The sequence below is a fragment of the Borostomias antarcticus genome (genome assembly GCF_949987555.1).
Source record: "Borostomias antarcticus genome assembly, chromosome: 15".
Classification (NCBI taxonomy): Eukaryota; Metazoa; Chordata; class Actinopteri; order Stomiiformes; family Stomiidae; genus Borostomias; species Borostomias antarcticus.
The window spans coordinates 14,811,257-14,836,110 of NC_140248.1; the positions used below are offsets into that span (position 1 = coordinate 14,811,257).

Consider the following 24,854-nt stretch of genomic DNA (forward strand, 5'->3'; position numbering starts at 1 on the left):
ACAGCCTGCGACTACCACACAAGCAATCTATATGTTACTACAATGGGTGGGGTCCGGACGGGTAGGGCGGGGTAGGGTCATCCGTATCTCGACAAGCAGGCCTAGCCACCAGAGGGTGATGCGAGTACGTGTGTACAGCGCCACTATTTCCACAAGCGGGCCGAGCAGCCGCCAGAGGGCACTGCGAGCATGTGTTGAACAGGTAGGACTCGATGCACTGTCGCTGACTCCTTTCAGTCCACTTTTAAGGAGGTCACTAAAGGTGTGCCGCAGGGATCAATTTTAGGTCCTTTACTCTTTACCCTATATATTATTAACATTATCTCTTTTAATAATGGTGGCAGGGTTGACTTTTATACTGACGATACAGTGCTTTACTCAGCGGCATCGTCAATGGAAGGAGCATTGTCTATTTTGCAGACAGCCAGTTGACTCCATTCAGAGCTCACTCCTGGAGCTTTAACTTGTTTTAAATGCAGCTAAAACTAAATATGTAGCATTTTCTAGGTCACACTCTTTTAATGAATGTAATTCTATTACCTGCACTTTAGATGGGTGTGCAATTGAGAGAGTGCCCTCCAACAAATACCTGGGGATTTTTAATGATGAAAAACTGTCTTTTAAAATGCATGTTGATAAAATAACAAAAAAAAGCTGAGAATGAAACTTGGGTTCATGGACAGAAACAGATCCAGTTTCTCACGTGAGAATAGGAAGCTTTTAGTACAGTCTACTTTCCTTTACATTTACAGTCTACATTCCTTTACATTTTGGGGGGCATGTGCTCAGTGAAAAATGAGTGCACCTTGAGCGGGGGGGGGGCACACAGATAATTTGTATTTTGATTGCCGCGCGAGTTGTTGACCGGGGGGGGGGGGTTGAGACTTCGTTAAGATTACTACATAATACTAAATATTCAGCTTAAGTATACTGATAGCTTCACATGCTGTATTCTTCACATTGGTCGTGTGGTGGTCATCATTACATTAAAACCATTAATTGATTATGACTGGCGTCTAGCTTGTTAAGCAGGTGGGCAGTCGGCTAATTTAGGCTCAGCTGTTTGGCGCTGGATGAGACTTACTTCACAACAGAGACAAATAAATGCAAGTTATAGTTTGGCAACTGAGGCTTAGGGGGCAAACAATACACTCGTTTCGTTTATGTATTCCTGGCTGGTTAGCTGTCATCACTCGGGCACTCTGGATGGGGAAAGGGCAGTGGAGGAGTAGCGCGCCTCCGTTTGTGTCCGCTTTTCGCGTTTACCGTTGACTAGGAAGAGAGGGAGGGGAGGGGCACGGGTGTGTGTGCGGGGGGGGGGGGGGCTGGCAAAATTACAACGCATTTTGGGGCAATATTATTACACGCTTTTAATCGAGAATTGATCGATGTCACCATGGGCCACATACAGTAGGCCTACACTGTAAAAACAAAAACAAAACAAAAACAAACAAAAAAACAGTAACTTTCAAAAGGGCACTTGCCTTGTCCAGAGGGTAAAGGGCAGGTGCTCTAGCACCACCTCGTGTCTATCTGTGCACGTCCCTGCCTGGCCACTAGGAGAGCACAGCACCAGCTCCTGTATGTGTACAAAGCCATTTTACAGAAGCTACCTAACATCCCTTACATGGCATGCTAGTCATCATCAGACAAGGTCTCAAGATCAGTTGGCTCTTGAGGTCTGTAGAGTCAAAATGAACTAGGAAAGACTGCTTTTAGTTACAGTGCTCCTAGAGCATGGAATAGGTTTCAGTAGACTTTTACATTAGATACCTTAAGTCATCTTGGACATTAAAAAAAGATTCAGGAATATGGGGTTGCTCTTTGTATGTTTTGGATGTTGTCATGTGTATGTGTAAAATGTATGAATCTGATTTTATATTGTTTCTTTGATATTGCTTATGGTGTATTGTGTTGTGTAACCAGGGCACCATTGTAACTGAGACATTGGCCTCAATGGGCTCCCCTAGCTAAATAAAGGCCAAATAAAAAAATACAGCATTTAGGGGGAGACAAGCCAAAAACTCCTTGTCCTGTTTTCCTGTCTACACGTCAACAGTAATCAATCAATAGCCATCACAAACTGTAGAAAATAACGTCAAACAGTATGAAATTCACTAAATTGCAGCCTCAACAGCATATTGTAGGTCTACTCCTTTCCCTACATCGGGAACTGATGTTGGTGTAGCCTAGTGTTGGCATGGCAATATCCAAATCCTGAAGTAATAGAACCTTTTATTTCACAGGCTCCTAGAAGATGCATGGTGACCAATACGGTTGGCAATAAAACCTTAGAAACCCATCCCCCTGTCATATCTGACAACACAATCATGTAAAGGGGAGCAGGTCAGTGCAATGGTTCAGAAGAATGGCTCTTTAAGAAAAGAGTAAAAAGGGGGCATTGAGGAATGCCTGTGGGCTAAGACCTCAAGCAGCTCTGAACAGGCAGATTTACACACACAGGGCATAACTCAGTCACAGGGGGGTGACAGGAGCTGGGGAAAGCAGGGCAGAGTTAGCGGCATCACAAATGCCACCACATCGCCCTCTTTGTATCTAGGCCCCTCCCATCTCCCTGACCTGCTTTCCTCTCGTCTAGCTGGTCTGTTTTTCTCTGCACCAGTTCATCAGCGAGAGGGAGAAATGGAGCCCAGCGCAGACTTTGCCCGGAGGTAATTACCCCAGCAGTGTGCGCGTGCCAGATGGGCACACGCACACCGTATGCCAGGAAGACGGGGCAGACTTCAGACCCTTGGCCACCCACCACCAAAGCCTTGCCATACCTCCCCTCTCCAACAGTTTCTTTAAATTACCCAAGTTCTTGTTTGGAAGCAGAGAGAGGGGGGTACAATTATGAATAGACAAAGCCTATTATGCCTATTATGACTATGATTCTGCAACAGCAAATTCATGAAGAAATATGATGGACTTTGGCGCCATACTCAAACGACTGTACAAACTCCATTGACATCATATCTCCACTTGTCACAAAACTTCCTTGCCCCTTTTTTATCAGTGTCTTCGTCCTCCTTTTCCTCGGTGGATGGTTTTCTTTTATTTATTTTATTTCTAAGTATCGCTGCATAACGTTAACTAGCTTTTTAGGAGATGACACATAGCCTAGCTAAAAACAAATATGAGGTCATTTAGCACGTTTGTTTGCTTCAGACCAGCTTGTGTTCCCGGGCTTGCGCCAGTGCACGCACGTATAGTAAGAGCATACAGTGATGAGACCTATGGGTAGAAGTGTGTTTATATATAAATGATTTCCTCCCAGCCATCAAGCAAGATACTAGTATATTGTTGCAATAATTCGGTTACAAAAATTTACCCACCAGTGTGGCAGGCAACCTTCCAAGACTTACTCGCCAAATGAAAAATCTGCCCACGTTTGGTGCTTGGCGGGTGTTGATTTTGAACCCTGAATATACACATCCTTGTCAAGTTTTTTTTTTATCTGACAACAACTGTGAAGAACCCATTAAGGGCTGAATGTCAGACCACACAACTGCATGACATCTCTCTTTCACTATGCGCTAGTAATTCTTCATGCTAATTATTTGAGCAAAGCCCTTCACACACACCAGCGGATGGCCCCTCTAGGGGCTACAGCTGAGGCTGACTAAGGGCCGGGGCTGATGCTGGGGTCTGGGTTGCACGGGGGGGCTGGATGGGGCTGGGTGTGGGTCACCCCTCTCTCACTCCAAGTCTGCCTGTCTGTCAGGCAGCGGATGACAGCTCGGGGGGGGGGGGGGGGGGGATCCCAGAACAGTCGTGCACAAAGCCTGTCCCGCCACAGTGGCCTCACACAAAAGAGGAGTCAGCAGAGAGAGGGGGGCCAGCAGCTCACGCCTTTCCTGTTTGCAGAAACGAGGCGGCCGCAGACACGCATGTATCAGAGGGGGCCGCTCACAGACGCTGATCCAGGCCTGAATGCTCTGCTGAATAGGACGGCAGCAGCCCATTGTTTCCCTGTAGCCTCACATTCATCAAACACTCCAGCCCCCCCCCCCCCCCCCATAAAGCCATCATCACCCCCTCCCCCCCCGTCCCTATCAGTACCAACTAGGGATCCACCACACGTCAGAGCTCAGCCTCATCATCAATTAATCAGCTCGATATAGCCTCTACATGCACCTGCCTCTCCCGAACAGGTACGCAGAAGATCTGTTCAGCTCAGCTCTTATTGGTGGCAACACAAACCCACATACACTTGAAATAAACTTCTGCTACAATGACACTCACGCTCAGTGCTCATCCACACATTCACTTGCTAAATAGTACATAGTGGCAATTAAAGGTGCAGTATTGCCGATTTCCTGTTAGACTGGATTTTTTTGTAAAAGAGACTTCCACAGATTAAGGATTTAATTCATTTTAGTGTCAGGGGACTTTATTTATTGATTACTGTTGGGATATAATGGGAATTGCAAAAAATATAACAAAAAATGCTTCTGATCCAAACTGCATATTGCACCTTTAAGGTCTACATCAAATAACGGCAACACTTCATTAGAGGTACAGCTATAGCTTAACCTAGAACTATAGGGTACAGCTATAGCTTAACCTAGAACTATAGGGTACAGCTATAGCTTAACCTAGAACACTCATGGGCCCAATTCACACCTATCTTCTGACTGCTCCTGACCACTCTTTGGCCAGTGTTGGACTGAAATTAAACTCACAATGATGCCCGACACCGTTTTTCATTGAATTGGCCGCAGGTCTGACCTTTCCCGTTCAGCTTCAACATCAGCTAACGAGGTATTCACGCCCAACCAAGGTGGGCCCTGGTTAGGACCCCCTGCTGTTTCCGTCAGACTGAAACACTGAGGACAAACTTAAGTTAAATATTAAATGTGTCAATGATGATGACTCACCAAAAACGCATTGTTTTTTTCAGGCCCACGCCGGGTTCAGACCAGACGTGAAAAGCACCGCAAAGCGCAGCCAGTTTCCTTTCGGCATCCATGTTAACCAATGTGACTGTTCACACCGGCCATGTCCGAGGTCCGCAGAGCTCGCGCCCTGTAATGCCAGAATCGGTGTCTGGACTACTTTTTCCGTGAGTGAATGTGTGTGATTAAAGTGCAGAGGAGCAGAGTCGCCTGGTTAAATGCACTTCTGGTGTGAACAGCCAGGCTCCTGCTCGTGTGAGTACTGACGCTTCACAGAGCTCTCGCATGCAGTCTGAACCCGGCATCACTCTCCCATCGTTCATTAAATATAGGCTACGTCATTTATGGTTACAAGGGAAAATCTCTTGGCAAAGGTGTGAGACCATGACGACTACAGCTACGGAAGGTCTCCTGCAATTGATCAGATGTGCAGGAAAGGGTCGATATCATACAGGAGGTCAGACATGTGGATAGAACCTCTTAGCTCTCACAATCCATTTCTCAAACGAGAGGAATGTTCATGACTCAATACAAGGGAGAAAAAATTACATGACTGTGCATTTATATAGTGGTGACTCGATGAGAGAAAATTCCACTAGAACTTCCTACTTCTGAAAGTAAGTAATGGCTAGTGGGTTGACTGACTCTCACTCTCAGTCCCTACCATTCCCTCCCACTACTCGTCTCTCCCTTTATTTAGTGATGCTGCCACCAAATTGGCCGAAGCTTTCTGTTCAATGTGCTGCCCGTCTCTCCTCCAGTTTAGTGATCTGCAGCACTAGCTCGCCACAGGGTCTGGGTCATGGGGGTGACAGACCTTCAGCCTCTCAATCTCCAGCCCAGGCTCTTTCAGAAGATCAGCCTGCCTACAGTCAATCACTCCCAAGCTCTGGCTGCGCCATTATCCACCTCTGAACCAGCAGGCCCCTTCTCCATGTATGGCCAGGGAGAAACTGTGCTCCCAGAACCCCTTCAGCCCTGGATCCACCAGACTGAATGGATTGTTTCTTCTTTGGAGGTGGATCATCAGAGCTCTGCCGGACTTCAGCCTTGGCTAGCCCTTTCTCCAGGCTGCCCTAAGACCAGGGGGTGGGGTGGGGTGGGGTGGGGTGGGGGGGGGGATAGGGTGAATTCCTCAGACCCAGCATGGACTCAAGAGGGAGAAATCAGGAACACGTGTTCAGATGGGGGAATCACAAGGCCAGAGGAGGCGTCAGTGGGGGCAAACAGATGTGGCCAGAACTCCATATTCAACATCCAGCTCGTCCCCTCCCTTTTTAAGTGGCGACATCCTCAGTCACTTACATTTCATATGTGCTAGTTACTAATTGCCTAATTCCAGCTCTAAAGAGTGATGAATCTATATATTGTCAACAACACCCCTTCCTAAATCATAGACCGCAGCATACTCCATGTTGTTTTTCAAAGCTCTTAATCAAAGAGAAAGAATTTGGAGACTAAAATAAGATCAGAGTTCTCAGGGAGTTGTGGCTGCAGTAGTTTGCATGCACATGTTCACGAACATAGCACAGCAATACAGCATAGCACAACAGAAGTGTATCACAACATATGCTTTTAAACAAGGGGCTGTACTTTCGGCCTACATTAGGAATGCTGCCTCCAATACCTGCACATCAGATAACAATGTCGGGTTATAATGGTAGGGCTTAGCTTTACGGTCACGGTTCACTGCAGCACAATGGGTCTGTGAGTGGCAGGGGTTGAAACAAGCCTGTATGGGAGAGATTTTGACAATCAGCACTATGGGGGGCCCGTGTTTGCATTCCCCCAGCCTCTACCACCTCTCCATCCATCCCTCGCCCATCTGCCCTCATGCCACTAACTTTGGCAGTCAACCTCTGGGTCAAGACAACAGTCTGCTCTAAGGATGAATTTGCATAACACACAGCCTACATTAGGTCTAGCCACACGGCCCAAATCATGATTACAAACAAAGTTGTTCTGGTAAACTGAGGCAACGGCCAAGACCCAGGTTCCACAATCGTTTGTAAACTTGTTTGTAAACATAGGCTCAATGACAACAACAAAAATACTCAATTGAATAAACATTTTTCAGTGTTTATTTTGTATGAGTTATGCTTACAATGGAGTAAGAAGCTTACAACATTAAGTTACAGCCTATTAGGTTATTATTTATAAAACAATGAGTAGCTCTGTGCTGAGGCTCCATATGTCTAGGTGGCAGAATAAGAATCCGATTTCAAATGGTGAAATAATTAGAAGGATAACTAGGCTACTGGCACGGATATCCCATAATACTCCTAACAACAGGCCCCACAAAGCCTCAATGTTTTCCATGCACCCATTCCATGTTGATGCTGCATAACCTGATGCTCATACAGGCCACACAGGGTTTATATCAAACCACTTGGATGATCAATATACAACATATGCCATTTCAAACATCATGCTAGTTATCTTGCAAATAACCACTTTGTTAACAGTTTATATGCACACAAATATCTTTAGCAGATTTGTTAGCCAATTAGGCTAATATTATGATGCGATGGCGAGATGCTAGTACCTGCGCGTGCCCCCAAGATAAGGAATTCCAGAATCATTCAATCGGACTCGTCACCATCTTCAGACTAAAACAAGCTCATCCTGACAAGGTTTACTATCAAATACTAACTTGATTGAAGGATTTATAATAAACTTAAACTCGACGATCGTGTCATGTTCAACGGCACGTCACACAATGTGTCCCAGCAGAGCCAGGTTGGGTAGCAGCTAGCTCTAGGTAGGAGGATGGAGGATGGAACTGTAGAGCATGCTGGCTGCTCCGCGCAGCGAACAAAGGCAACAGACAGCAAGGCTGCTAACGTTATGGACCTAGCCTCGCTGCAATCAATCACAAACGTAAAAAAAAAAAAAAAAAAACTATTTCGGGGAGCAAATGTTTCTGAATGACAGAACAGCATTAGAATACCATTAACTTGATGTTGGGGTTTAGCTCGCATTCAAGTGACAAGGTAAAGCAGGGTTAGCTAGTTAGGTCAATGAAAAAAAAAACACGCTTACCCGTTCTCGTGGTATTCAACCTTTTTAAAGAGGCTCTAGATGTTTGTACCGCGTCAATGGCCAGATGTATTACTAACATAAATTGCTTTTCTGGCCACTAACAAATGATACTTAATTCAATGTCAGTGCTGAAAAATCCCAGGTCAAACACAATTTTAGTTAAATCCGCATCCTTGAAGTAATTGTTTTCACGCTGCGAGTGCAGCACCGCGTGTTACGAAACATTAAGCGGCAGTCCTCTATGTGACGTACAGTCATAAAAATGGTGGTAATCGCAAAATGGTCTAAAAATCGTTTTGAATCAGCATCAGACAGATCGATGTCCGCAGCCTCCGTACCACTCGTCCAACCTCCGACGTTCGTCCCCTTCTCCCGTTAAACAGGGACAAGAAAGAATGAATGTGATGATGATGGGAGGGGGCGCCCAGTCAGTCACATTAATAACGTTTCCCAAAGAAACTCGAGCATCTGCTGTACAAGGAAGCCCTAGGTGCTAGCTTTGACTATTGACTACCATCAGCTTGTCATTATCATAGCCTACGCGTGGCTAGGATAGGATACTGCACTGTAGGCTATGAAACCGTACCTTTGTCAGAATCCAAAAGGCAGTCAAGACATAGTGAGTGCGATGGGGCATAGCAGCACGTAACCTCTAATTTTTTTCCCTTATTGAAATATAATATCACATAATTTAATATATATAAATATATATTTGTTTTTGATAGAAGAGGTAGTTGAAATGCTCAATTTGTTTGACTAGCACAGTGCCCGTCTTAAATCTGAGACCCTATAGGCATACAGCAAACTCAGTAGAGCTGCATTCATAGGTCCTTGGTATGGGAGCGAATTCTGCCGCGTTTTCTTGGATAACTTCACAGGTGACACTGCTCGTCCTAGGATCCTAAGCAATACACCTGCCAAATGTCAACTTCATACATCACCTGGTTCTCAAGATAATCGTGCCGAGACAGACAGAGAGACACCGAATGTTTCATTATAGAGAGATATAGGTTTGGCCTGTAGGTAGTCTCTCTCCAGACTCAAATAATACGTTGAATCGGGGTACTTTCAAAAAATACTTGGCAGGTGATTGGATGAACCGTCTGTCTATTACCGTCTTATCATGTACTAACTTCAACCGCTCCTCGCTATCGTCATACCTAAACCTGCCTAAACCCACCTGTTAGTATTCCCTCATAGAACGCTGATTGGCTAGATCGTTTATCTGTTTGGGCACAAATGGATCTCTGTGGAGAGTGTCCAGACTGATTTACGAGAGAAATAGAATGTGTGTTCGCGAGATCAGGATGAATTACAAAGTTAGAGGGGAAGGCCTCACGACTAGGTCTCACCATCTGGAATGCCACTGACGCTGAGTTGAATTGGTCACTCACTCCTCCCTCGGTAGAAATATCCCCACCTACGCCATCAAATAGCTAGCTTTTTGGTGGAGTGAGCCTAGCTGGCTAATGTTTCTGAGGGGTGTGTATCTCAGAGGACCCAAGATCGAACCCAGTGTGAGGGGCAAGTGAGAGTGGAAGCAGTATGTGCTAAGCAGAGACACCTCTTAAGCCTGTTTCACATCAATCCAAAAACCTCAGGGATCTGATCAGCGGGTCAGCGCAGCCTGATATGAATATTTAGTCGGCTGATATCGGAGCGGAACAGGAGAGGTTAGACTCACAAAGGGAAGGGGAGGGAGAGCGGGAGGAACTTATGTGACCACTGTGCAGTGGTGAAAACATATTTGTTTCTCTGCCCATTCAACTTGCTCACTTATGGGCAAGAGAAGGGTTGGTGTAACCAAGTGAAACAGAGTCCTTGTGAGTCCTGAGCAGATTAAAACGCTGTCTGTCCCATGGGAGACCCAGATTCAAATCCCACCATGGGCATGCCGAAACTTGTGGGTTGCACTGGTGCCGTGACCCGGATGCCCTGTGGATGTGGAGTGAGTTTAGGGGGGTGAGTGTAACCGAGTGAAACAGTGAGTCCTGAATAGGTAGCGTGTTGATGGTTAAACTCACTTAGCCAGTATAAATACAGCCCACCTCTGGGTATACTTGGATAAAGTGTTTTAGTCGAGACTATGGCGAGAGCTAGCGGAGTGCCTCGCAGTTTAATTTCAGCACAAACTCATTGTTTTTGATTGGGCTATTGGAATTGACAGGAGGGCAATTATAATGTTAATACATGAGCTGCTTGAGTTGATTCTCAATGAGTGTGAGCAGTGTGAATTTTGGCCAGGGGCTAAAGCAGTCGGGTTGGTGTGAAATGGGCTTTAGCTTTCTTGTGCTGATTTGTGATGTAATAATCAAACTGTAAAAAAACAACAACAACAAATTTTATGAAATGCCTGGTTCTATCCCTTAGTTTAGACATATTTCCTGTCTCAATGATTGAAACAATCCACAGCATTTCTACCAGTGGTCAACTGAAAACCATTTGAAACTATCCAGCCAAAGCCCCATCGCCATTCCCTGTCCCCACCCCTACGCCCCCACCCCCCGCCCCCTCCCTTTTTAACAGAGGGCCCATCCACAATCCACGATGACAAAGGGAAATAGCTGAGTGCAGGCTATCAGGGAGCCACTTGCAGCCAGACCCAGGCTGGCACAGTGCTTACACAGGGGTGCTTTCTGCAGATTGCAGCAATTTGAGCTAAACCTCCCCCTGTCAAACCGCTATGAACCGGACCTATGGGGGAGTGGGAGGGGGCGTCATCACAGCGAGGGGATGGGTGCTGTTGGGTTGGGTGGTATGTAGGGTAGCTAAAGCCAATCCTTTCTTACATGTGATAGTTTATCTTACTATTTTCAAGTCGCTGTCTATTACTTTTATACAGTACTGACCAGTTTTGTATCTTTCACCGTCATCAAGAACCTATGCAAATATTCAGGCTTGCCCTGACATACTGTATATTCCCTTGTTTTGCTAGTTGATGTTTTTTTATTGTAAAACTGTGATTTAGGTCTCCTGACCAGGACATTAATGCCCTCAATAACCTTATTGAACAGTTAGATGATAATACACAAATTATGTCTGTGTCTAAGTCTGTGTTTGTGTGATAGCAGTTGAGAAAAGGAAAGATCTGCACACTGATTTCTTCTGGTCCACTTTATTGAAAATGCAATATTTTCAATAAAGTGGACCGGGAGAAATCAGTGTGCGGATCTTTCCTCTCTTCTCACGTATGTACTCCAAGATCCAGCACCTGGCCTACTAAGGTTGGATGTGCACACAGCTCTTTTGCCTTTGTGTGAAAGCAGTTGACAGTCCCACCTTTAGCACTGAAGCATGTGACTCTAGTCATCAGTGCATGGCCCTCCATGCTGCCCCCTTGTTAAAGACTCTCAGTCACGCACAGGCCTAACTGCTGCAGCCAGAGACTGAAGGACATATTATAGTAGTAGTAGTCTCAGAGTAGTATGTAGTATGACAGAGTTCAGTAGCAATCGGCACTCCCAATGTGTACTGTATTAAAAAATAAAATAAAAAAAGTACTTTTCTGTCTGATTTGTTGTCTGTGCTTTCTTTGTCGATTGTTGATTTCCTGATATGTTTGTAAAGCGACCTTGGACCTTGGACCTTGTCCCATGAAAGGCGCTATATAAAATAAAGTTATTATTATATATCATTGTTGTTTACAAGCATGTTGATGTGAGCAGGAAGATCCACACAGGTTTTACCATGGAGATATTTCATCATTAGAATGCCTCGGACGCCATTCATTCACCCTATTTAAAGCACGTTCTGGTTACTTAGATGAATCAGATCAATCAATTCTTGTTCTCAGCAGTATTGCTAACTTACAGTGCTCAGCAGTACTACTAGCTTACACTTGGTGCCCCTTACAAATAACCAACAAAAAAGAAACTTTTAAAGTTGCAGCACCAAGCCGACCGTGCGTCAGTATCCAACGGGGTGCTCTCTGGCTGAAACGACCTACTAAAAGATATTTATATCCCTTCCATCGCTTTATTGAGTCATCTCCTAGGGATAGCCAGCCTATTTGTGGCGTCTTTCTTGCTCATTCTCCCTCTCCACCTCCCTCCACACATCTCTCTTCCTTCCTAAAGTAGTTGCTGAAGGTCACCTTGCTGTTCCAGTTTGAACTTGGGGAATAATTAGACAGAATGGAACTAGGACAGTGAGGAGAGCTGCTGCCACGGCAACGTGACTCAGTGAGATCAAGGCTGGATGAGGACTGAAGATCTCTGACATTGGCTCAAAACATACTTTTATTCTTAATTGTCTGAATCCTCCTGGTTTTATACTGTACTGTATGTGCTGTGTGTATTGATATGACTGTGTGGGTGTCTTTGTTTTTTTGTGTCTATTTATGTATGTATGTATGTATGTATGTATGTATGTATGTATGTATGTATGTATGTATGTATTGTGATTCTTTATTGATTAATGCCTGCTCTGATTCGTACAGAAATTTAGTCAATGTGAGTTGTTTTTAAATGTGCTTTAGAAATAAATTTGACTTGACATCCCCAAGGAACATAGCTCAGTGAGCTAGAGCACATACAGTACACACACTCACGCACGCACGCACGCACGCACCCACGCACGCACGCACGCACGCACGCACGCACGCACGCACGCACACACACACACACACACACATTTAGAGGGTGGATAAATCTGTGTAGCTAAATGACTAAGAGATATAGAACAACATTGTACATGAGAAACAAAAAAACATAAGTCAGAATGTTGTGTCATGTAACTCCACCTGAACAAGAGCTAATACTGAGAGAGAGATGGAGCATCAGACATGCTCCTATTTCAGCTCATGCAGCCAGCATATAGTTAACATGGCCCTCTTCTTTTGGACTCAGCAGTGCAAGGCCAAGACAGATCTAGTTTCAGAATGCGAATACAGCAGAGATCTCGCCTGGATTTGGCCTGATTTAAGAGCCATTGTTACACACGTTGGTGGAAAGAATGATGAAATCAGGTCACGGAGAATCAGCGCATTGTGGAACAGAAGCTGAAACACTGAGACCGTCTAACTCCTCGTCATATAAGCTGATCAAGGGTCTGTTTCAGGGACAGCTCATACAATGAGCATCTCATATTTCTATTGCAAGACACGCTCTTGGGTTACAGCGGAGCAGAGGATAAACAGGTTGTAGATGCAGAGCCCTTCCATTTGTCCTTATACCCTTTCACCTCAAAAGCCCTTCTCAACATTCACCGCTCACTTTGAGATGGACTACTGTGCAATTGTTTGTAACAAAACACTTTGTTGATGACAGCATCATCCCTGGGATGAATGACTAGAGGAGGAAGAAATGTCTATCCCAGTGGTTCTCAAACCTTTTACACCATGTACCACAGCAGAAAATATTTGTTTCACCAAGTACCATCATTATGGCTGATGTTAAAAGGCAGATTAGGAGAAATGGCTATGGGCAGAGAAGGAGGAGAGAGCCCGCCAGGTGAAGCTAGAGGGACAGAGAGAGAAAGAGAAAGTTTCAGCTGGAGTTGGAGGAAATCCGGGCTGGGGTGCATGACACAGAGCTTGGGTTTTGTCCCATGAGAGTGGTCTGCGAGCACTCGGAGGTAGTACCAATTTCATCCTGTCAGGTAATGACCATGCAGTTGAGAGGGTGAAAGAATATCCTGTTCTCTTCTCTCCCCTGAACTGCACTGAGTGCCGGTGAGTGAGAAGTGAGTGGCTGGTGAGGTCTCTGTAATCTCCCCTGAGCCTTGTAGTGTGAGCGGGAGCCCTTAGTGAGGATGGTAGAGGCCTCTGTGGCTCCCCTGAAAGAGATACAGGAGGGGCCTGTGTTAAACCTCAGAGATACTTATGGTCCACCTGGAGAGGGTTAAGGAGGAGCCAGTGCTAGCTATGTTCACGGTCCTCTTAACAAGACGCAAGAGAAGTCTCAGTAGATCTGGCTGACAACTTTTTGGTCCACCTTAGAGATTGTTGGTGTTGGGGTGAATTTTATGAGTTTTGGTATTTCCATTGATCCAAAAAGTGGGGGGATGTGGTAATAATTTTATTTCCGTACATTTGTCTAGTCAGTTGTTTGCTATAAGTATATTTTCCCAAGACAAAATTACCTGACAGTGACATGGTTTCTCAGAGAGACCCCTACTCTGACACAGCTTGAGTTGGGGAGTGTCCTCACACCCCTAATTTCACAGCTTTCTCCATCCTATTCTGGGTTTGTGTATAGGCAGTCTATTCTTATGGCGGCCGTAAGAATAGAGTTACCTGCTATTCTTACGCCGCTGAATCTTGTTTTGCGAAATTCTGCTTTCAAAAGCTAACCAATTCTAACCCTATCCCTAACCCTAACCCTAGCCCAAATATAAGGTATTTATGGCGAAAATGCTCTAAATCGTTTCTTCCGGCCGCAGTAAAAAATAGTCACTGCCTTGTGTATAAGTTGTGTGTCCGACCCTACTGAGTCACTTTTCAGAGAATACTCCCACGTCTTGCTTGTAAACCATTCTCCCTCTGCAGAGGTTATGAATAAATGCTTGATTGAGAAACAAGGCTCTTCCTTTTTCCACTACAAGAATCACCTGGCCCTACTGTAACACATGACGTAGGGGTGGAGTCTAAGATGGCTGATCATGATGCAGCGCCCTTTTCCCAGGTGAACCTGTTGGTGTTGTGGTGATTGGTGAACCACCTGGGCCTGCACTACTCCATGTAGACACCAGGAGAGCTGTCCCAATTGAACAACACTCTTATTGGTTGTCTCCCTAGAAGCAGGTCCTTGGACAGCTTAGAGGAGGCTCTAGTTTTGAGATTAGTGCTATTGGGCCCATCTCGAGAGAAGGGGGCTGTCTAGTGTCTTGGTGGTTGAGGAAGGGGTTACCTACGGTTCCTGTATAGGTGAAAGGGAGGTTGATGCTGTGACTCTCACTGGTGGTTACCAAACCCCTGGTGTGAACTGCGTGAGCCGTCCCATGAACTAGGGTCACGTGTTCAGGGAGTTTTGTCTGCGCTGACTGGCGCAGAATCCCAGAGGTGTCTTGCTCTGGGAAAGCCTGAATGAAACTACAGTAGTAGCAAGGTTATTATACGGAAACTCAAATGAAAACTAGGTGGGAAAAAACATTTTACTGAACTGAAATGAAAATAAAAACTAGGCTTTACGAATAATATAATTCAGTACAAAAACTGAAACTAATAAAAACTTAACTAAAACAGCTTTTTCAAAAAATAAAAAATAAACTTGCAACCCGCTTTGAAAAACAATTAAAACTAAACTGAAATTGAAAACAAAAAGTTAAAACAATATAAAAATAAAAAATAATGAAAAAAGCAAAACCATTATAACCTTGGCTAGCAGAAGGTGTGTTACATTACATTACAGTCATTTAGCAGACGCTTTTATCCAAAGCGACTAACAATAATTGCATTTAACGTTGGAAAAGTCAATGTACTGTACTACTACTTGCCAGAACTCACAAGTGCATTTCTTTTCTAAAACAAGTGACTAGGAGCATAATCTTGTGCTGAAGGCAAAGTGCAAGAATAGCAATCTAAAATACAATAGGTGCTTAAGAGGGTGGTTTGTTGTAGTACTTCTTGAAGAGATGAGTTTTGAGCCTGCGATCAAAGATAGGCAGCGACTGCTGTCCTGGTGTCAGTGGGCAGTTCATTCCACCACTGCGGGGCCAGGACAGAGAAGAGCCCTGACCGTGTCAATCGACCGCAGGGGCCAGGACAGAGAAGAGCCCTGACCGTGTCAATCGACCGCAGGGGTCTCAGAGTGACGGGGCAACCAGTCGCCCCGAGGTAGCAGAGTGTAGCGGTCGGGAGGGGGTATAGGGTTTGACCATGGCCTGGAGGTAGGAGCGGGCTGTTCCTTTCATTGCCCTGTAGGCTAGTGCCCTGTAGGAAGTTGTGTGGGAGAACTTGGGGTGGTTGAACACCAGACGAGCAGCAGCTTTCTGGACAAGTTCCAGTGGTTTAATGGCTGACGCCGGGGCCCCAGCAAGAAGGGAGTTGCAGTAGTCCTGATTGGAGATGACCAGGGTCTGGATGAGCACCTGCGCCGTTTTATGTGAGGAAAGAACAAATCCTCCTGATGTTTTAGAGCATGAATCTGCAGGAGTGTGTGACGGATGTGATATGTGCGGAGAACGATAGTTGGTCATCCAGAGTCACACCCAGATTCCTCACAATCCGAGTCGGCATCACCACTGTATCTTCAGCCAGGTCCCGGTGCGGGCAGCCCTTCCCTGGGAGGAACAGCAGCTCAGTCTTTTCCAGATTGAGCTTGAGGTGATGTGTCGTCATCCCTTCCGAGATGTCAGCCAAACACCCACCTATGCGTGTCTCCACTTGTGTATCAGAAGGGGGAAATGACAGGACCAGTTGGGTGTCATCGGCATAGCAGTGATAGGAGAAGCCATGCGAGCGAATGACAGAGCCCAGAGATGTAGTGTAGTGGGAAAAAAGGAGAGGACCCAGGACAGACCCTTGTGAAACCCCCATAGTCAGACTACGTGGTTCCGACATCGACCCTCTCCATGTCACCTGGTAGGAGCGGCCCGTCAGGTAGGATGCAAACAGGGAGCGTGCAGAGCCAGTGATGCCTTTCTCCTCGAGGATCTGGTGGTCTACCATATCAAACGTGTCTGCCCTTTTTTCTATAGATGTGTTTTGTGTTTTATTATCTAGACATGCTTTGTTGTCTTGTCTAGTAAGATTGGGACTTGTCTGACAAAAAATACAAAAAAGGTATACTGTATGTACTGTACAGTAGGTGTTGTGTCTTCTTTGTGTATATTTGGGCTAGAAGGGGGAGGGGGGTACTGTTACGTGCAAGCTGTAAATCCTTAATTGCAATCTTGTGGACTGAGCACACATTCGATAAAATGGAATCAAATCATCTAACGTTGCTCTGGACACCCATTTTCAAAGTTTGTGTTACAAAGTGATTCGCTATATCCAGTTTGCTTCACTATGGAGAAGGATGGAGGGAGGGTATCATTTCCAGTAAGGCGTGTCCTTGACAAAATGTAAGGGGTGGAGATTTCCAAAGTGTACTGTATTTACTGTACAACATTACAATTGTGCAGTTATCAAAACTAATTGCCAACAAACTGGTTTTGCTAGCCAGCTTTATTTCCCAAATAAATGTGATGCTTGTTTGGTTCGTTATATTGGTCTGTCTGGCACAGTATTATAGTCAGTCACCATCGAGTCAGAGTGACTCAGAGCTCTAGTTAAAGATATTGTGATGTTAATTGTGATGTGCAATTCATTTTGCAGTTTGTTTTGTTTATGGTGCACTGCAAGCAAAGCCAGAGACACAGCACTTCAGCACCATGAAAGCAGAGACCACAGAAAATACTAATGCATCACACCAAGGTAAAGTTGGTTTCATATTGGACATTCCACAGACATTCAGCTAGGGACCGAGGTAAAATTACAAACACAAACAGGAACCTGTGTGTTTCTCCTTCCATTTTTTAATGTTACATTTTAAATATGAATAATAACATTCAGACTGTTTAATATCAGTCCTACTTACACAGCTTTTTAAAAACAATTTATTAGAATTCAAGACATCAATTAAGATGCAATTAATTAGATCAACAACTTTTCCAGTTTTGTCAACAAAACCTCAAAACAATTGCAGATTATTCTACTAATGACTGGCCATCTGCCTCGGTATGCTTCACTCACTGATGCAATGTTCAGAAAGTTTTTTTTGAAGCATTGTAGCAAGGGGGCATCTTGGAATGGCAGTACAAAATCAGATGAATTTGTGGGGATCAGCTCTAGCCACCTTTTTAACCATGGATAGAAAGCTAGCTCCTTTCATAGAAAGAAAACAACTGACTCAAGTTATACTTAGAACATTTATATTGGGTTCACAATAACATTTACTAGGGCAGTGATACTTTTACAGGTAATTTAACCATTCATATATCATAAATATCAGCATGGTTCAGAATGCCTCTCGACCAATCATAATGCACGGTCAAAAATACCCACCCACGTAGCTGAGGCGGGATATAGCTTGGGAGGTAGAGCGGCCGGCTGGGGATCGCAAGTTCGATCCCAGCTCCCACTCCCAGCAATGTGCCGTAGTTTCCTTGAGCAAGAGACTGAACCCAAAATCGCTCAAGTGTGGCACTACTGTCGCCTCACAGCAAGAAGGTCTCCAGGCCTTTCTGTGCAGAGTTTGCATGTTCTACCCATGTTCGCAAGGGTTTCCTCCCAAAGAACCCAATACGAAAAACATGTAGAAGAACAGATGCTCTTCAGTCTTGTCCTGGCTCTTGGACTTGGTTGGTTGGTACCCATTGCTCCTGGCTGCCCCTGGAGAAGGATGGAAGAAATTCAGGGAACAATTTCCACCTGCGACGCCTGAAAAATTGTATGTGTGCCGTGTCGTCGCCGCTCACTGTGCAATGTGTGTGTCACGTGTAGCCGAATAAAGACCCCCCCCCCCCACACATAGGGTCCTATAATAATTATAATAGAGTAGCCTATCACAACACTGTCCAAGATATCTAACACCGACCCCCATCTCCCTATGCTAAACCTTGCCTATAGAGGGTTTTCACGGCCTGTCATCAGTCGGCCATGTTGGAGATTGAAGCTACTGAATGTACAGTAGATAGCTAGCTAGATAGATAGATCAATAGACAGGTAGATAGACCTATCTATCTACCTACCTATCTATCTAGTCGTTAGCCTAAACCTGAGCTTACACCTGCTAAACCTAATCTTAAACCTCCAACATGGCCGGCCGTGAAAACCCTCTATAGGGATCTGCTGCATCCCCCTCATTCGCAAAATCTCACAAATGATAGCCTAATGAGCGTCTGGCCTGTGGGGCCTTAATCACTTCAATATTTAATCCCTTTGTCTTTGGGACAGTGGCGCAAACAATAATGCCACTTGGAAATGCTAGGGGTGGGGGTGGCGGAGGGTGTATCTGTATCCACTTCAAAAAAGTCTCTATGTTCTTCATCTAATCCATGAGAGTAGCGGTAAAATGGGAAACAGGAAGTGACATAGTATGCAGTCAAATCTACCACAGCCCTGGTTTCATCCACTCATTAATTCCAATATTATTATTTCACTTTTGCAATCTAAATGAGAAACACTATCAAACATGGATCCTGTTGCTATACACCTATAGCCTACTCTCATTCTGGTGTTCACCAGTTTGCCAAGTTAACATGAAGCTTTTAAAATCAAATGTGATATAGAGACATCCGATGATCACAATCTCCATTTACTAAAACTTGTAACTACTATAGTAGTTCAGTGGTCCTGCCAGCCAAGTCCTTGGTGAACTATGTCACCCCAACTCGTATATTTCCATGAGGAGATTTAGAAGGCTGCCTGTCAGTGACCGCTTTTCTGATGCCAGGGTGTTGGAGCTAATCGCAGCCTCTTAGCCCACTGAGACTGATGTAGGGACATTGAAAAGTCTGCTCCCTGTAGCCAGGTTTTGTGAATAAACCTGATAGATATCAAAGGGTAAAATATTATGTAGGGCATAACAGCGAAAATATGTGGAATCCATCACTTGAGTCTACCCTCAGTTCTACAAGGAAACATATTGCTACATTTAACATTACTGTATATCTTCACTAACAACTTGGAATTTCCATTCATAACACATCTCTTGATTATAATGGTATGATAATGGTATCACACCTTTAATATTCTGTTAAGAGACCAAGCCTGGAATCTTATCAAGCAAGAGTTCCCCCTAGTGGATTTAAAATATCAAAACAAGATTTCCTTGGCTATAGCTGCTGTAATAAGTGTTATGAACATGTATGATACATATAAAAAATATTATAGGTGTTGTGTGCTCTGTGTTGTATATAATCAAGTTAGATTAACAGCAAATGTCTCTAATGCTGACCCACCGCAATCAGGCTTCAAGGCTGCTCACCCTAATGAGACTGCTCTCCTTTCAGTAATGGAGGTGCTCCACACTGCCAGAGTCTGATCTCTGGTGGTAGTACTTGACCAAGAGTGAACAGGAACAGTAGCTAGCCTAGTCTAACCTAACCTAGTCTAGCAACCTAACCTAGTCTAACAGCCTAATCAAGCCTAGTCTAACAACCTAACCTAACCTAGTTTAATAACCTAACCTACAGTAGCCTAGTCGAACAGCCTAACCTAGCATAGTCTAACAACCTAGCCTAGTCTAACAACTTAGCCTAGTCTGACAAATACATAATCAACATAAAGGGACAATAATTAGACACAGAGAGAATACAACAGATCTGGGTGGTTGACTTCTGTCTTTTATTTCTCTTTATAAAGAGCCTCTTTGGTTCTTTTTACAATGCACTTGTAAAATGCTGTCATTTTGTCAGGAGAAGTCACTAATCCTGTCAGTTCATTTATTTCCATAACAATCCACTGTCTTGCCTTCAAAGATACCCACTGGATGGACAGGCGAGGTCTGCACATCACCCCTCTCCAACTTACGTAAAGTGCACCCATGTGCAAGTCAGTATTTTACACTTTAAAAGGCTTTCAAATGAACACAAGTTTCTTTGTACCGCTGGAGTGATTAGCAATCCCTTACAACTACTGCTTGCAGGGACAGAATAGGCACTAACAAAGGTATCTCTTCACAAGCAGTACTGTACAAAGTTATCATTATATGAAGTATGAGTACAAGGCCATGAGTACAGGACACTCCCTCTATGGATGGAACCCAAAACCATACTGGAGTTCAGACAGACATTTACTGAACATGGTCACAGCATCCTCATGAACACTTAAGATTCGGATGATAAGATCAACGCAACAAGGAGACAACTACACAAATAAACAAAGCACGTACAACAGTCAATGTTCACAAACAGTTTTAGAAAAATAATAATTAAACAAATACATAAAAAAAACAAACCTACATCTTTGTCGGTATTTAATTATTTGACCAAAGCATTATAGATTGGCAATAAAGAGGGCAGAAAGGGGTAAATGGTGAGGATTGTCAGTGAAAAAGGATTATACAATACTATAGTTTGTACATTGCAATGTTTTGAGGAACAGTCCCAGAACAAACAGGAACACATTAAAGAATGCAATGAAAAGACAGGGAGGCTGTACAGGTACATGCACAGGGAGGTTGTACAGGTATCTGTATATGTGTGTAAATGTATGTGCGTGTGTACTGTATGTGTATGTCTGTGGCCCTGTGTGTGTGTGTGTGTGTGTGTGTGTACATGCACATGTGTGTGTATGTGTTTGTGTGTGTCTGACAGGAATGTTATAGAGCTCTGGGGCGGACACATATGTTGGGTCTTCGTGCGGGTACAAAGCCATGTTTGCAGTAGCACTTGAACGAGCCTATAGTGTTGACACAACGGGCATTCTTGCAAGGATTAACTCGGAGCCCCGGTTCAGCACACTCATCAATATCTGAGAGGGAGAGAGAGAAAGAGGTCTGCCACCCTGTACACGCATTCATACATATACAAAATCAACCAGAACAACTAGATTCTCCTCTGATATGATTGTGAGACCCTCAAACAAAGGACGATCTAAAAATGAAAAAGTGAAATGACAGCAGCACTAATTAACTTCCAATTGCCCTTTATTTGACCTTTCAACTGGCCAAAACAGACACAATTATCACAGTCGATGGTTTGTTTGACAGAGTATGGTTATGGTTAAGGTGGGATGTAAACGTACCTGTACAACGGGTGCGGGAGTGGTCCAGTCTAAAGCCTGTGTTACACTCACACATAATGCCCAGGTAGGAGCGCACACAGCGACCATTGGCACAACTACACTCGTCAGAGTCCTCCTCTGAACTGTCCCCTTCTGAGCCAAAACACAAGAGACAGGGAGAGAGAGAGCAACACAGAGAGAGATTGAAGGGTGTCCACTACCGTATTTGTCCAGTTGTTGTGGTAAATTAAATGATTACAGTATTGTGTGAATTTATAACAGCCACATTGCTGGCATTTACCTGGGTTGTAGTTGGCAAAAGCTGCCAGAAAGTCGACCTCGCCCTCAGAGTCTGTCTCCAGGTGCATCTCACACAGCCGGTTGAAGATTACTGAACGACAGTCAAATGAAGGACTTTAATAACACAATATATAATCAGGTTAAAACATGGCTGTTAATGCAAGATGATGATTTAGAAAGAAAAAAAACAGGAATGCAGAAGAGCAGGACCAGTGAGTGAAGTTGTTAGTGTTACCACCTGAGTTTCTCTGGGGGCAGGTCCTGCACTCAGGCCCCCAGCCGCGGCCGTAGTGGCAGCAGCACTCCGAGTAAGTGACCACCAGGCCGTTCCTGGGCATGCTGCAGATCTGGTCCTCGTCCACCTGCAGGAAACACACGTCCTTGTGGGCCGCCGTGCGATCTGGGAAAGGGAGACAGGGGGCCAAGGGAACAACAGTAAAACAATCACCGTTCACAGCCACAAGGGAATTTTTCCTCTGTTCAAAGAGTCAAACCCTCAACCTTCAAGACCAATCTGACAAACATAAAAAGATCATTGTTGTTCCGGCATTCTGAAAGGAAGTGCTGTAAGATCCTGACATCTTTCTGACCAGTTTGATTAGCCAGGTACTTGCTGGCCTTGATAAGAGTAAGCAGGTACTGTACATAGATATGAATATGAACACAGTGAGACAGCTCTCCTCTGCAGATTCACCTCCTCACACACGGATGCTGGAGCTAGAGAGAGCTCTTTCAAAAAGGACCCACACCACAGAAACAGCTTTACCACCAACGTACTGTATGTAACACAAAGTTTCTGTTTTCATGCCTCTGCCCGATGCAGCCGTGGCCAGATGGCATTGCGTTTCCGGGTTGTCTGTACGTCCGTACGTCCGTCTGTTAACGCGATATCTCAAGAAAGGCTTTATGTAATTTCTTCAAATTTGACCAGAATGTCCAGTTGGACTCAAGGATGAACCGATTCGATTTTGGTGGTCAAAGGTCAAGGTCACTGTAACGTCACAAAAGGCGTTTTTGGCCTGATGAACAAGATATCTCAGGAACGGCTTGAGGGAAATTTTTCAAATTTGGCCAGAATGTCCAGTTGGACTCAAGGATTAACTGATTAGATTTTGGTGGTCAAAGGTCAATATCACTTGACTTAAAGTCAAGTTCACAAAACATGTTTAGAGCAACCTGACTTTTGGCGGAGGCATACACATCATTTTGTTTCTGTCAAAACCTATTCTAAGGCATTCTAACATCCAGCTATTACAATCTGAAATGTAAGGTTATACATTAGAGGAAAAATGCTTGGAAAGAAAGATGCAGAAAATGCCACAAGCAATCAAACGTCTTCCGAATACATTCCTCATACACACATGAACATACACACGTATGTTGTGTTTTCCCTGCAACCGTGTAAGTTTAGTGGGTTAACCAAATTAAATTATACTGAGTGTTGTGCAACTGATATTCCGGAAAATCTATGAACTGAGATCATAATAACTACTGTAGCTATGTTTCTCCTTCTTCACAGATAGCCAAAACACTGACCGTCAGATGTGTTTATAGAAACCAGCAGAAGGGGAGTGATTACATTACAGTCATTTTAGCAGACGCTTTTCTCCAAAGTGACTTACAATAATCTAGTGCTAAAGCTAAAGTGCAAGAGTAGCAAACTAAAAATATATAATATAATAGTCTAGAATGATGTCAGAGTCACTGCGCAGAGGGACTCACAGGGGGGAGGGGTTAAAAAGAACAGCAGTAGTGGCAGGTGTAAAGCTAAGCCAAAACTCAGGTTAGCTGAGCTCTAATTGGTCACAGGCTCAGGCGAGCTGAGGGCCAATTGGTCATACCCACCGTCATAGACGCACTGTTTGAGCGCTGCGCTGAAGGTGAGGGGCTGGGTGCAAATACAGTGAAAGGAGCCGGGCGTGTTCACACACCTCCCGTTCTTACAGTACGACGGGTCCTGGCACTCATTCACATCTGCAAGGGGGCACCACAGACACGGGTTACAACATGGACACCAGCCTACAGGGCCAGCTCTCCGCTTTGGCCCACACAAGCTGAATATGTGTGATGTTGAACAGGCCTCCAAGCAGATCACCTAAGTTTATATATCCTGAGGGCATGCAGAGTTTGGGAAACTCATAATCATAGCCCATAACTGGGCTGAGGGTCTTTAACAAGCTCTTCTCATGGCCGGGAGGTAGCTGTTGACCGGGAGATGGAGTTGATACCTGAGCTATGTGGGACCAGATAGGGGCAGGCAGGGGGAAGTTGTGAGGGATTACTTAGTTAAGGTGTTGGTTCATAACACTGAAATTATACAACTATAAAATCAGTGGTCAGTTCATCCTCCCACCCACATGCATCCACACAAAACACAGCGGGAAACCCTATCTGAACTACACTACCCAGCCTGCCACATCCTCTCCCAGACAGCCAGTCCTGAGCTCCCCTGGTAAGCCCACCTCCCTGTGCCCATGCCCTACTCACCGGCCTGCTCCTCTGGTGTCACACAGCTGTTGCGGTTGGTGGCCAGGATCCAGGGCGGCGAGCAGATGCAGTAATAGGACCCGGGGGTGTCCACACAATGCCCGTTCTTGCAGTTCGCCGGATCCTGGCACTCGTCCACACCTGTAACAGACAAACACGATGACCTAAAGGTGTCTGCGCACTGCCCCGACCAACGCCAATATTGGATTGGCGGTGGAGGAGGATTCGCCCTTTCCTCACTGATGAAACGACGCAGGTGCTCATCCAGGCCCTGGTCATCTCCTGCCTGGACTACTGCAACTCCCTCCTCGCTGGGGCCCCGGCATCAGCCATTAAACCTCTGGAACTTGTCCAGAAAGCTGCTGCTCGCCTGGTGTTCAACCACCCCAAGTTCTCCCACACAACTTCCCTTCTCCGTTCCCTACACTGGCTCGCATCCAGTTTAAAACTCCTACAGGGCAATGAAAGGAACAGCCCCC

At 44.9% G+C, this 24,854-nt stretch overlaps 1 protein-coding gene across 2 annotated transcripts in view; it reads right to left on the reverse strand.

Moving 5' to 3' along the window:
• Positions 1 to 20,236: 20,236 nt before the first annotated feature.
• ltbp3 (latent transforming growth factor beta binding protein 3) overlaps positions 20,237 to 24,854 on the reverse strand; it is a 39,968-nt gene continuing 35,350 nt past the window's right edge. Inside the window, exons 24-29 of one of the 2 annotated variants that reach the window (XM_084449730.1) lie at positions 24,376 to 24,516; positions 23,734 to 23,862; positions 22,127 to 22,288; positions 21,890 to 21,979; positions 21,610 to 21,738; positions 20,237 to 21,336 (exon numbers count right to left, since the gene is read on the reverse strand). In XM_084449730.1, the coding sequence (XP_084305856.1) occupies positions 21,185 to 21,336; positions 21,610 to 21,738; positions 21,890 to 21,979; positions 22,127 to 22,288; positions 23,734 to 23,862; positions 24,376 to 24,516 (803 nt within the window). In that variant the 3' untranslated portion in view covers positions 20,237 to 21,184. Of the gene's footprint in view, positions 21,337 to 21,609; positions 21,742 to 21,889; positions 21,980 to 22,126; positions 22,289 to 23,733; positions 23,863 to 24,375; positions 24,517 to 24,854 lie in introns of both variants that reach the window. The other variant, XM_084449729.1, reaches the window with a different exon arrangement.